The 15,118-nt window shown below is 40.4% G+C and overlaps 1 protein-coding gene across 1 annotated transcript in view; it reads left to right on the plus strand.

Annotated features, from left to right (window-relative positions):
• The window catches only part of rbpjb (recombination signal binding protein for immunoglobulin kappa J region b), a 42,115-nt gene that overhangs the window by 12,924 nt on the left and 14,073 nt on the right, over positions 1 to 15,118 (plus strand). Inside the window, exon 2 of the mRNA XM_072458490.1 lies at positions 11,634 to 11,672. Coding sequence (XP_072314591.1) covers positions 11,634 to 11,672 — 39 coding nt within the window. The remainder of the gene's footprint in view (positions 1 to 11,633; positions 11,673 to 15,118) is intronic.

Here is a 15,118-nt window from a genome sequence, read left to right on the forward strand (position 1 = left end):
AGACTCTGAGAGAACCATTTGCCATTACTTTCTATTGTTGTACATGTTGTCAAGGATTCTCCCTTTCTTCTATGCTTCCTCGAGGTTGAGTTAGGATACAGGCTTTAGTGCTTAAACTTGGCTGCCGTATGTACCTGCAGTTTCTCTCTCAATGATTAAATATGTACTTGAAAGATGTGTGTGTAATGGAACCCACACACAGAATTACACAGCGCTCCGAGGAAGTGAGCGTGTCCCAGTGCCAGCAAACCCTTTGGCGTTGTGCTTGTGACATCAGTATGCAGGTATTTTTTTTTTCAACAGGCTGCCAGTGCAAATGCTGCTAGTGGGCACACTTTTGAGAATCGTGTCCCTTCAAAACACGTTGCCTGGTGAGACTTTTTATTTCCACCCTTTTTCCTCTGTCTGGTGTTGTATACAGGCTAGAGTATCTTTTGGTAGGTAAATTTAGGAGCTCTGGAGCAGGCCAATGAAAATTATACATGTTGAATTATTCAGGGGAAAAACTGTGAGACCACTGCAAAGCTAAAATATGAAGTTTCAATAGAGTGAGTGCTTTCAAATAAAAAACATTATCAAGACGTCAAGTACTTTGAAACTTTATAAATCAATGCCTTGGTGAAGAGCCTATTACTTCAAGCTTTTTTACTGCTTTATTCTGCATTCAAGTGTCTGATCTGCAATTAACTGGCACATTCTTCCAACATATATATATATATATAATATATTGGACAATTTGTCCCCTGGAACAAGCATTTTCAAAACAAATTGGCTATATTTAGCTTAGGTTTTGTGTTTGATGTTACAAGAGTGGCCCTGGGCGATGCTGGGCCAGTGGAAGCACCAGGGAGCACCAGTGTTGATAATGAGGTGTACAGCCACTCTATGAGCTGTGATATCAGCCATCCGCCCTCAGGCGAGGAAACCAGACACCTTTTTATAGGCCTAATCCTTCACTCTGCCGTTTGTGAGCTGTGCGCTGTCTTGGGGCTGTGTGTCTATGTGCCGTCAGTCAAATCGCTGTAAAGTCTGGGTAACTAAGAAGACATGTACACCAAATACTACTGTACTTCAACTATAGGTTCAAGTTCCATTGCTACGTTTACAGTTAGCATTAGCCTCATGTCCAAGTGGCTCTGTCAGGTTGGGCGACTCAATTAAGGCAAGGCAAGGCAAGTTTATTTGTAGAGCACATTTCATACACAAGGCAATTCAAAGTGCTTCACACAGCAGGAAAAATGCATTCAAATCACAAAGAAATTACAGAAACAGAAATACAATAAAATTAACTAAATTAAAAATTATCAATCCAACTGATTGTCTAAACTTATAAAATCACAAACAAAAGAGAAGAGTGCAAAGAAAAAAATGTTTCAGTCATATGCGCAGCTAAACAAAACTGTTTTTAGCTTAGATTTGAACATTGTCAGAGTAGAAGCCTGTCTCACATCTTCAGGAAGACTGTTCCAGATTTTAGCTGCATAAAACTGAAACGCAGATTCCCCATGTTTTGTCCTGACTCTGGCACCAGCAGGAGGCCGGTCCCTGAGGTCCTCAGAGTCCGAGATGGTTCATATGGCACTAACATATCCAAGATGTACTTTGGTGCTAGGCCATGGAGAGACTTGTACACAAGCAGAGCTGCTTTAAAGTCTATTCTCTGAGCCACAGGGAGCCAGTGCAGAGACCTGAGAACAGGACTAATGTGATCATACTTCCTGGTTCTAGTCAGGACCCGAGCAGCAGCGTTCTGGATGTACTGCAGCTGTTTTACAGCTCGTTTGGAGAGGCCAGTGAGCAGGCCGTTACAGTTGTCTAATCGACTGGAGACAAACGCATGGATAAGTCTCTCTAAATCTGGTTTTGACACTATATTTTTGATTTTGGCAATGTTTTTAGATGGTAAAAAGCTGCTGATGTTATTGATTTGACGTGGCTATTAAAGTTCAAGTCTGAGTCCATTATTACCCCCAGATTTCTAATTTGGTTTGTAGGTTTTAGAGCGAGACTCTGGAGGTGACCGCTAACACTTTCTCTTTGTTTCTGTGGCCAAAAACGATTATTTCAGTCTTGTCTGAGTTCAGCTGGAGAAAGTTGTTTTGCATCCACAAACTGATCTGTTGGATGCAGTGACAGAGTGAATCTACTGGTCCATATTCACTTGCCGACAGTGAAACATAGATCTGAGTGTTGTCTGCATAATTGTGATAGGACACATTTTCACTGCGTATCAACTGACCTAACGGCAGCATGTAGAGGTTGAGCAGAAGGGGACCCAGGACTGACCCTTGGGGCACTCCACAGGTCAGGGTCATGTGGTCTGAGACACAGCTACCAATTTCAACAAAGTCCACCAATGAAATTTCCCCATGTGGGACAATAAAGGAATATCTTATCGTACTTCCTGTCTTCCAGATAGGACCTTAACCAGTTTAGGGCAGTGCCAGTGATGCCCACCCAGTCCTCTAGTCTCTGTAAGAGGATCCCATGATCGACAGTGTCAAAAGCAGCACTCAGATCTAACAGAATTAAGACTGAGGCTTTGCCCGTGTCAGTGTTCAGGCGGATGTCATTTGTCACCTTGACAAGAGCAGTCTCAGTGCTGTGATGATTAAGTAAAATGTTTTTAAGATAAATATATTCTGAAAAACTTTTTTTTACGTTTATAATTTAATGTCTTGTTTGTAATTGATGACGTCACACTAGGAAATTACCTAGCAAACACTGAGCAAAAACTCATCTAATGGTACAATTATTTTTGACTTGGAATACATGAGCGTATCTTATTTTGTTGAATTATGGTTTAGAAGGTCAAAAAAGTTGTCTAAATTATGCATAAACTTAGACTGGAATGAGTATCCCTAGTGTGATGTCACTTTTTTCAAAAAAATTTTTTTTACTGGTTACAAAATACCTACTCGATTGGTGTGAAACTATCATTTATACGTACAACAGGTATAAATAAATAATGTCAAAATTAGAACATCGCAAAAACCTGTCATATATGAAGTTGGTGGGCTTTGGACAGCCATGCAAATAAGTAAATGGTGACAGAACAGAGTCTTTTCTAGCTGTCCTTTTAGTCAGTAAATGGTCTTAATGGACCACATTTTAAGGAGTGACTGGACAATTTAATCTGCCTTTTTACGTATAAAGATCCTTTCTATTCATATTTTGTTGTTTTTTGCATGATTGCCAGTTTCGCGCCCCCTTTTAAGTTGATCAATCAATGTGTTTAGTTGACCAAGAATATCTTAAGTCGACTGCAGCCCTGGTCTTTTCCAATGCAATTTGACAGTACAAGCTTTTGAAGCTTTTAAAGCTTCTTGCGACTGTCTTGATCAGCTGAGCATTTTAGTCATTTGCGTAATTGATGTCAACAGTCAATAGGCATAACGCTATCACAAATCATTCAGTTTAAATTGGTAAAATCTCATCTGTTCCACTCATGTGACTCCCTGCTCCCCCTGCTCGTCAGTTGACCTCAGAGGTCAAAGCCTAACCCTTGACCTTGAGCATATGAATGAATGGGGTCTGGCATCTGTGCGTGTTGTGTTTTGGCCTCCTGGGGGTTTCTTTGACCAGGAAAAAAAACAGCTTATGGACGTTTATTTTTCAGTCATGTAGATATAATAAAACATGACTGCAATAATCTGCTTGCCTTAAAAAAAAAAAAAGGGAGGAAAAAAAAAGAAGTTCCGCTTAAGGGAATTAATAAAAGGCTTGCCTTGCACATAATTACAAAGCCCTGTGGGATGTCTCCCTGTTCCAGTAAAGAGTTTGGTGCGGTGGTTGCTGTGGTTGTTGCGGTTGGTGTTCCCCCAGGTTGAAAGCCAAATGAGCGCTCTGATTGGACGGCTGCTGGTTGCCCAAAAAAAAAATGGCTGGGTCAGGTAAGGGTGTGAGAGCTGTTGGTATGTTCACAGACAGGGCGTGTGACTGATCCGCCTCTGCAGATTTGCGCTTCCTTCTCTGGCTGTAGGTGTTTATTGATGAGGATTCATAAAGCAATTGGAGAAAGAGCTCATTCATGTCCATTTATTTCAGCGGCTGTCCAGTTATTATTTTTGTTGTACTTATCAGCAGCAGCACATTGATGCACTAAATTTAATTCTGCATCCGCATGTTTATTGTCTACAACACACAAATACTTATGTTTGCTGTGGGTACAGAAATGCTCATGTCCTCTTAGGTCTGGTTGTATAGAGAGATGGATTTATTTCTTGGTTAAGATCTCGGAAACATTGTGCACACTCTTCAACTTGACATGAGGGGCTTGGACCCCCCCAAAATCACTTTCCATGTACTTTCTTTTTTTAGTTTTAGTGGATTTGTGAATTCAAGAACGCACAGTAAACTTTGGTATTGCGAGTTATCAGACACCTTTCGGAGCACGAGAGTTACTTTGCTGACATTTGTGTCAGACGTTTGTGTCAGAGGTGCCATAGACATGTTGGCGTGTGTATTTGGGGCGTGGCTGCCTCGTTTCCCCCCCATGTGCGGTTTGGACTGTCAGTCACAGCTGTCAGATTCTCGGGTTCTCGTCGGCAGTGCGGGTTCACACTCTCAATCAGCCCCCCATCGCCGTGCGCTAACATGGCAGCAGTGGGAGGTGTGCGGGTGTGTGGTCCACGCTCTATTCATAGATCCTGCCATCTCGCCCTGTCACCACTGTCTCATACGCCACAGGACGATGGTTCTCAAACTGTGGCACGGGAGCTGGTTCTAGTTGTACACAGAATCCATTTAATTTAACTTCATTTAGAGCCAAGTTTATCCACGTTTTCTTGTGTAGCAACTTCTGTAGCAGTGTAGTCCAATTTTAGACTTGGTTTATTCCTATTTTAGACCAATTTGATATCATATTGCACATGGGTGTCTGTTTAAAGTATCAAATTAGTTCAGGCTACCCTTTTGCATGGATATTTTATTTCACTACCCAAAAATATATGATGGTAACACATCTTCATCTATGTGTCTGTCTATTCTAAACTGATGAAAAAAAACTGTACGTTTGTGTAGGACTGAATACTTCCTGTCATGCTCATTAAGAAATACAGCCTTTTATTCAATAGTTACTTTTCAGAGGGGTAAGAATTGGAGACAAAACTGCACTTAAAGTAGAGCAACATTAAAAAAAAAAGTTTAAATGTCATTCAGAAACATAAGTGTAGAAGATGTCAAGTTTCCCCATGTAAAACGAAAAGAGAATTCCCCTCAGATTTCATGATTTGACAAGCAGATTTAGTCTCTCGAGATGCTCTTCTGACTGCAGAGCTTGTGGTTGCATGTGTGAGTTTCTTTACGGGCCTGAGGGGAAGCTGGGCGTGGCGTTTCACCCTGTCAAAAAGTTGTATCTGCATGTCGTTAGAGGTGTTGTTGACTTGTTGAGGCTTACAAAATATGACTTCATGCTTGTTTGGTAACTCAATATTTATTGTTCTCTGGAGTTACTAATGGTCTGTGTTAGCATTGGGTTAATTGGGTTGAATATTATACTTCCAAGTAACAATAACTTTTGGTGGAATGATGGCACTCAATCAGTTTCAAATTGAAGTGCTTTCTCGTTTAGATATGGGAAAAAGTAAAAGTATAAATAATGTGCAATGATGCTGTCATTTTGCAAAAAGGTACAAACCTCACCGCACCAACAATAGTTCCTGTCATACTTACTGTCGACATGGCACGAGCCGAATTCCTCCACTTTTCAGAATCTTGTCACAAACGTAAGCTCACACTTGCCGCGGTTATATTTGGAGCTTCCTTCTGTCACTCATAAACCAGTCAGGCTTTTGACAAAAAAAAGGTGCCCGGGGGCTTGAAATGAAATGGAAAGGTTCAGAGCTTCTGAGAAAGCAAATAGACAAGGCCCCAATATATGGAAGGTAGAGGTGGGAGATGTATTGCAAAATGGATAATATCGCAATGTTTTTTTCCAGACATGTGTAAAATAGTAGATTAGAAATGGAACAAGTTCAAATTACCTAAAAAAAGAGTTTAATAAAATGAACAGACACTTTTAGTCTTCCAAACAAGGGTATAAAGTAATATTTCTGTTATAGACAGAATGCGAAAAAAAAGAGGTTTTAATTTTTGTCTATCGCCCCCCTAATGCAAGGTTTGTTTTTTGATACCTTACTGACTAGTAGTAACATTGCTATATATTAGAATATTAGCAAAGTATTTTTTTCTTATGCCATACTTTGATACAATAATACCAGTAATGTCTTTTGTGAGGAATTCCACTCTGTTACGAGCCTCATACTGTGAACGACACGTGTGAAATGTCTTGCCCAATGGCACAACAACACGACAGAAGCGACCCTCCAAATATCAAAATCAACTTTAGTGAACTTTTAGCCATGTTGCGTCAGTATTTCCTCATCATTCGTTTCCTCAAGGTTGTATTTTGGTTGATTCATGCACGTTTGAGTAATCCTGTACTCTCTTACAACTAAGCTCAGAAAATTCCTGTTTTCACCTACCCCCTATCTCCGCCCATCCCTGTTCATATTTGCGATTATCTGAAAAGTTATAACTCCTGAGTGATACATATAAGGTTCTAAAACGTCACATAGGCACTTTTCAAACACAAAAACACGTACATGAAAGTCAACTGCTTGTGACAGTGGAAGTTCTGCTGCTTTGAACAGGAAGTCAATGGATCTGTTTTGATTGCTAAACCGCTTTAGATCAATTTTTAGGTTTACAACGAGCAAAATAATCATTGTGTACATAGGTGTTATAGCTCAATACAAAGTACCTGGAAAAAAACATAATAAGTCTCCTTTAAACTGTGACAAATGACTCAATAGACTGACCTAATAGTGTTAACTTTCTCATTTAATTCCTCTTGTTACGTCCATAGTAAACAGGAAATGGTCAGAGGAAGGAGTCGGGGAAGAGAGAGTTGTTGTGGCGGAAAACGAAAAGAAAAAAAAATCCATTTTACTTGGAGCTTCCTTTTTCCCCTCAGTTGACCCCGACCTGCAGTGACTGACAGCCCCATGGAGTTTAAAAGTATTGGGTTGCACGCTCATTCAGAAAGCCGACAGGGGTGCGACTCAAGAAGCGGCCTCAGAAGAAGCAGATGCAGCAGTGTCCCGCCGCACGCATCGACGCACCGCTGTGGTTTTCCTTGGTCGTCTTGTTGGTGTTTGTTTGTCGAAGTTGTGAAGCTGCGTCTTTTCTCAGAGGTGAAGATTACGGTGGTTTTTCACAGAACGCTCGCGCACTTGTGACCTCCACTAACACCACTTCTGAAAACCTGAAATTGCGGTCTACTGATTTTAGAAGTGAGCAATGCAACATAAACGGGGATGAAGTTCACGTTGTGTTGTTAAGCATTTGTGTAGGACTGTAACTAATGCTTATTTTAGTAGTCGACTATTATTTTGATTTGTTGGATTACTAAAATGATTATTTCTATTGTACATGGAGACTTTTTGAATGCATTATTAACCAAATATGGTGACTGCAGGCTTCTAGATGGAGTATTTATAAATTCATAATTAAATCGGAAGTTGTTTATTCTGTTGGTGTGCGTTTTTGAGGTGATCAAAAATATTGACTGATTATTTTCAGTTAATTAGTTATTGCAGCTGTATTTGTGGCACGATGTTCAGGGCTTTTAATCCTGAATTAGTAACATTTATTTTTTGAAGAGGGTCATTTTTGTATATGGACACATTCATAGCGATTACTTTTTTTTTAACGGTCGCTGTTTTTTTACTTGGCTAACTCAAAAAGATTGCATTTTTGAGTTGTCAGTCGATATGGCGAGGGATATGATACGGCACTGCATTTCCATCACACAGACATAGAAGTGGGCAATATTTTAAATCATTTTTAATATTGTCAATGTTAAGCTAGTGAATGTGAATATTGTGCATATATTGTTTATAGTAAAAAAGCTATTTTTTTATTATTATAATCGTTCAAAGGAGAATATTGTGATATTTCTTCACTTTATTGGGTAATTTTACTGTCCATTCATGTTTGTTGGACGTTTAAACCTCAACTAATACTTTTAAAGACACATTTGAACTTGATAGTTAATCCTTAGTTTGTCCTCCATTTCATCATTTATACATTTTCACAATACAAAATGTACCCTGATGCTCTATCTTTCCTGATTCATGGACATCCTTTAAAACCGGTGTTAAAAGTTTTCTAAAATTATGTTTTGATTATGTACCTGAACAAAATGCATTGGAATTCCATGTGTTAAATATCAGAATACAATCGTACTATGACCAATAGACCCTTTCAACTGAGCAGAATCAGCCTTAGTGCAGCAGTCACAGTTTAATAATTGCTTAACTCGGCCATTTATCATGAATTTATGTTGTTAGAAAGTATCACGACACATCTCTGTATCGATGCACGTGTTACCAAGACGTCTGTCGCGATATATCACTATTTTGAACTAGTTTGAACACACTGTTGAATTGACTAAAACGGAACTAAACCAGCGACAAAACCAGGACTAATATCTCATAACTAATAACTCATATCATCTGAATATCTTTATGGATATTCATTTAAACCCTTGCATACCAGAATCCAAAAACAACAACAATAACCCTTTTGTTCCATAACATTCAAAAACAATTTTCTACAAACAATTCAAACTGGGTAATTGCATCAAGCCCCTTCGCACGGTCCATCCTCATTGCACCACCGCGCTTCTCCATCTTTCTTCCTCGCTTCTAAATTCCGGCTTCCCGCAGTATCCTTCCTCCCGCGCGGCCCGTTAGCGTCGGAGGGGGCTAAGGTTTAACAGAAGGAGCAAGCGGGGGGAGAAGAGAGCCGTCTGGAATCCATTAGCTATCCCAGGCATCGCTGTTTCACTGTGGGAACCTTATCGATTGCCCTGCTTCATAATTATTCCACCTCCACCAGCTCTTTCTGCCTCTTGCACCGATCATGCATCCACTTTCTCTCACTTTCGCTTGCCCTCGGCGTCTTCCCAGCTATTTCATGCCTTTTATTGTTTCCACGCCTCTCCCTACCATTTTGCAGCACGTCCACGGCGCTAACTCCTTAATCGACGGCGTGACATGCTATCTGTGTGTTTATTGATGGCGTGTAAGATGTTCCGACACACTTATCAGCAGCAGGCGCAGCTTCCACTTCCTCCACACGGGGAAAGTCTGTCCATCACTGCTGTCGTTAGGAAGGAACATGACTAAAGAGTTTGCAACGCTAAAGAAAGCCCAGGCAAAAAGCGTTGATGTAATTGATCTGCAACTTAAATTGTGTTGAATTCTTCAGACTCTTTTCCAGCGTTGTCGTAAAAACCATACCGTGGCATTTTAACTAGAGATAGGTCGATTGATTTGTCTGGCTGATATTTGGATTTTTTGGCATTCAGTATCATCTATTGACCTTGAATCTTCTGCACAGGCCCATATTTTGTTGGTACTAAACAGTTGCACAAAAATACACATACAGCTTTATTTGAACACGTTGGTGTGAATAGGGCACTGCACAAAATGTTAATACTTTGTTTCAGTATTATGAAACAAAGTAACTTTGGTTATATAACTTGGGTAAATTGACCATATATTAATTTCCCCCCAAAATAATGCCCCGGATTTCTCTGAATTCTAAACAAGATATTGGTCGATATCTAATTATTATAATGATTTGAGTAAGAGGGGGTCTAATGCCTTGGCAGACGTCTTTGATTTCTTTGTTTGTTTTTGTACTTCTACTTATTAGAGATGTAATGATATGCAAATGGCACCGTACGATATTATCACAAGTCATTTCACGGTACAATAGTTATTGCCGCATTGTGAATTATAGAAATTCTAGCATTTGTGCAAATGATTACTGTCATATTCCAAAGAATGATATCATATTTCGGTCATTGTTGCATCCCTACTCATTATGTTAACTCAAACGTAGCTTAATCTGCTTTTAATCTTGAAAAGTTTGTGTGTATTATTGGGGAAAAAGGATGACAGACTAGAAATATCCTAAATGGAATTGACTTGTCAGTGTACATTTCTTGGAGTGGTCAGTGTGCTGTGGCTTCACGCCTCATGCTCACATTAACTTTGTCCTTTCTGGGTAAAAAAAAAAGAAAAGGTCAAAGAGCGTCTCACAGCTATTACATCAGTCACTGGCGCTCAGTCAACAAAACAGACACATCCTGCATTAATGACACATCTTCCTGTTTTGTCCTTGTCTGGGTCACAGCGAATAGAACAAAAACTCAAATTGGTGTTCTGTTAAAGATAAATGGAAGTTCCACGCAAGTTATGAAAGTCCATCTCATTAACTTTGAACAACTGTAACGTCTGTGTCAATTTGTCTTCTGAGGATATGACCATGGGAATTATGACTGCACTCAGCAGAAGTTATGAGCTCTAACGCATCAGTGAAGAAGAAAAAGCAGAAATTACCAACCAAAAAAAAGTACATTCATTGGTCATTGATGTGTCACAAGTTTGCATGTTTTGTTTTTGTATAGTGTGGGTTTCCTCTGCAGACGTGTGAGAGTGCGGCAGTATATTCAAGCTCTAGAACAGTCTTGACACCGCATTTTGAGCTATTATAACTTTTAAGTACAAAAGATATTGGGAAGAAGATACTTTTGGGCAAAATAATCTCTAATTTAGGATAGTACCAATGAAAGGCGTTTAGTATGCTTTAAAATTACAATGTGGAATAATTAAACAAATTCTTATTTTATTGTTGAACATATATCGATAATTCACATTTTCAACCCTATTGGAGTGTCATATGTGTGTTAGTGGCATCTAAAGAATAGTGCTTGTGTGTATGCTTCAGTATTTATGCAAATTATCCACATGTTTTTGTGGTTTAAAATACTCTAAAAGGAATCGAGGAAGCATTTTGAGCTCGTGAAATGGAGACTGTGCCAACATGTAGATTACTCAAACATACAATGAAATAAAACGTAACTCTCGGGCCCTTTAATATGTCCTACTGTTGACGGCTCTGTTGCACATCCATGCCTAAACTCACACTTCGCAGTCGTCCTGTCTCTTTCTGTGAGCGCTCTTTCTTCATTACAGTTCTGTGCTAAAATGCGAAAGCTCTATTCAACTTACTCCAGTCATTTCTACCCCCGAGCTACAGCATTATGCACCGTGGAACTGGCAGCAGCAACGGCAAATTATCAAGTCAAACTGTCCCATTTTTACAATTCAGATTGCCCCTCGAAGCCAGAACACTTACTCTATCTGTTCCATATTTTATGAGCGCGCTACTTAAAAGTTACAGAGCCTCAGTCGACTGTAGGGCCTGGATCCTAACCACATGTTGAGCTGAGCTGACCTTTTAAAACAGCAGGTTGTAAAATCCTAGATAACAAAGATGGATGGGTGTTGACAATTGCTCCATTTACGCGCTGTAAATCAACCGTGGCCTATTGTTTTCTATTAGCTCGCTCATCTCGTCAAAGGGAATAGAAGTCAAATGGGAGTTTCTAAGGGCGATTCAGCAGGTGTGCGCTAGTGTTACCTAAAGAAAGCTGGCTGCTGAAGTGAGCGGGTGGCATGGAAGACAAAGGCAGTGTCTGAGTTCCAGTGTACACTTGTGTTTGTGGTCGATAAGCAGCCCACTCACGTTGTTGTTGTCGCTGTGTGTCTTTGCAGGAAGTTCGGGGAGCGCCCTCAGCCACAGCGCCTAACAAGGTGAGTCTGCACACAGAGCACACTTACCCAACTGATGCACATTTTTATTTTGGGAGTGGTAAAAGTGACATTGGCTTTCCTGTTTTCACAATGTCAAAATAAATTTAAAAATGAGAATATTGAAATTGGGTCACAGTGTAAAAATGGGTTCCGAAAGAAGACCTCCTCCAAACCGCTGGCCTAGATATGTTTTTTGACAAGGTTTTGTGAAGCGTCATGGCAAGATTATTTTTACAAGAAATGTTTGTGTTTGTATGCCGTATGCATCTACAATTCAAGCATGAAAATCAATCTATAATATTTAGCATTAGGACTGTAACTGTCAATTATTTTAGGTATCGGCTAGTAAGCATTTTGATTAATCGATTTCAATTGTTCACATTTTAAATACAATTTTAAATACATTTTTAACCAAATAAAGGTTGAATGGCAACTGAAGGCAACTAGTTAATATTTACAATGTATGTGTATTAGTAAAAATCTGTAAATTCTTTTTCGAGCGTCATTTTAAAATAAAGGTATTTTTGTATTTCATATGTATTTTAGAGTCTCTGTAGTAGGCAGGTATTACAGTTATCAAAGTACAATTTTTTTTTTTTTTTTTTTTTTTTACAGTCGACTTGTCACAATTTGTTAATTAACCGCTGCCGCCTTATTCTGTATAATTAAGAATTAGATGCGCAAACTATTTCAATAAAATATAGTTTATTGTGGGTATTTGTATAATTTTATTCAGAAATATAGACGAAATGTTGTAATACTACTACAATTTAGTACATTGACTCAATATGATAAACAAAAAGTTGAATATGATTCCTCATTACTCTATCGCTTGTGCTTACTTAAAATAATTGGTATTATGAAACTACTTTTACACACAGTTGTGCTAATCCCAAAGCCTTGTGTCCTTGTTGGGTCGTGTCAACGCTCTGCCTTGTGCACGTTTTTGATTAGGCACACTTCTCTTGTGGTGTTCCCAGTCAGTGGCTGCAGAGCTGGATGAAAGCTGAATGTTGATGGATGGTGCTGCGGCTTTGCTTCTGGAATCCTCTGCACGTACTTGTTTGCTTGTTGGTGTTTGTCATTGTTTCTGGGAAGCGGCTAGCCTTTTTCACACGTGGCTCTCTCGGGGGGGGGGGAAATGAATGGCTGCATATTGTCCAGATTTGGATGGAGGGGCCCCAAGCTTCTTTTGATGTGTCGCTGCTTCATTCATGTCCTGCCAGTCCGACGGGCTCGTTGGCCAGAAATATGACAGTCAACCAACACTGTAGCTAAAAGGCACACAACAGATCTCCTCAGTGCATCATGTTACTCTTCTTTGTCCTCTCTTGAGCCTGCTTGTTCACTTGCACTCCCTCGTCTTTACTCATTCAACATCTTCCACCATTTTCTGTCCGGCAGCAGCGCAGGCAGTCCTTCTGGGGCTTTTTAGGGCAGCTAAAGCACGGGGTCCTGCAGGGCCGCCCTGTCAGGAAGGTTACTCGACTGGAAATACAATGCAGAGACACACAACCAGTGAAAGATGTACACACTAGTACACACGAGCACACACGAGCACACACACTAGCACACACGAGCGCTCTCTAGCGTACACTAGCGTAAACGAGCACACACGAGCACACACTCTAGTACACACTAGCGCGCACTAGCTCACACTCTAGTACACACTAGCGCGCACTAGCTCAAACTCTAGTACACACTAGCACACACCAGCTCACACACTTGTACACACTAGCTCACGCTCTAGTACACACTAGCTCACGCTCTAGTACACACTAGCTCACGCTCTAGTACACACTAGCTCACGCTCTAGTACACACTAGCTCACACTCTAGTACACACTAGCTCACACACTAGCACACACTAGCTCACACTCTAGTACACACTAGCGCGCACTAGCTCACACTCTAGTACACACTAGCTCACACTCTAGTACACACTAGCTCACACTCTAGTACACACTAGTGCGCACTAGCTCACACTCTAGTGTACACTAGCTCAGTCTTGTACACACTTGCTCACACTCTAGTACACACTAGCTCACACTCTAGTACACACTAGCGCACACTAGCGCGCACTAGCTCACACTCTAGTACACACTAGCTCACAGTCTTGTACACACTAGCTCACACTCTAGTACACACTAGCTCACACTCTAGTACACACTAGCGCGCACTAGCTCACACTCTAGCACACACTAGCTCACACTCTAGTACACACTAGCTCACTCTCTAGTACACACTAGCTCACAGTCTTGTACACACTAGCTCACACTCTAGTACACACTAGCTCGCACTCTAGTACACACTAGCTCACACTCTAGTACACACTAGCTCGCACTCTAGTACACACTAGCTCACACTCTAGTACACACTAGCTCACACTCTAGTACACACTAGCTCACACTCTTGTACACACTAGCTCACACTCAAGTACACACTAGCTCACACTCTAGCGCGCACTAGCTCACACACTAGGATCCAGGGAGTGCAGCACTTAAACATTCTGTGCACATGAGTACTAGATGCTTTCTGGCTTTGGGCTCACTCTCAGATGCACTGGCCCAGTGTGGAAAGCTTCTCACATCAGCAGTATTTTATAAAAGTGTGAACTTTCTGATCCTAAAATCTGTCATATTCTGAAAACTATAAGTTAAGGAAGACCTGATTCAAAAATAAAAAATCCGGTTGATCTACTAAAAACCCAGACTCTGCTCAGACGCATGAGATTTAGCCGCTGACCTTATTTATTTCTAGCTAACACTGGATTAAGTTGAATGTATTATCTCCACTGTATATATTGTACACTATGACCCCTCTCCCCAAGGACTTCAGATGCAAATGAGTCTGATACAAGCATCTCTGCTTTTATGCTTAATGGAAATGTACATTGTCCTAATAAAAAAAAAAAATGAAAAAAGAACCTTAAACGCAAAGTGTAGTGGCATCACAACCCGGGATGTCTTTGGTGTTGGTTATGAGGTTATTATCTGACAAGTTGCTGAAACTTACTTCAGAATATTACAACTATTGCGGTGTAAGTTATTTTGTTTGGAAGTGACTTTGTGATAAATGTATTTCCACATTCTTCAGTTCAATAAATTGAGTTTATGTGGTAATTTGCCTTCACAGTGAGTGTTCCTTGTCACACTTCAAACCTGCGATAGGTGGAAGAGTTCTTATGCTTCAGGTGATGATTCAATGTGATGGTGTATAAATGATTCCTTGATTCAACAAAACTCGACTCTTCATGTTCTTTCTACCAGACGGCTCCTCATTTCCATGGCTCTGTGCAGTCCCGCACTGTGTTCATAGGTCTCTTGTGTCAGCGTGCTCTGCTGTAGACCAGTGGCAGATGTACTGGACAGATGCTGCAGCACATTCTCACACACATGAGAGTGAAGTGTCTGCTCATCCACACTTCTAATACACCCAGCTCGCATT

Source organism: Eucyclogobius newberryi, unplaced genomic scaffold (genome assembly GCF_026437365.1).
Source record: "Eucyclogobius newberryi isolate DKJ021-1_F unplaced genomic scaffold, fEucNew1.0.hap1 SCAF_22, whole genome shotgun sequence".
NCBI classification, from domain to species: Eukaryota; Metazoa; Chordata; class Actinopteri; order Gobiiformes; family Gobiidae; genus Eucyclogobius; species Eucyclogobius newberryi.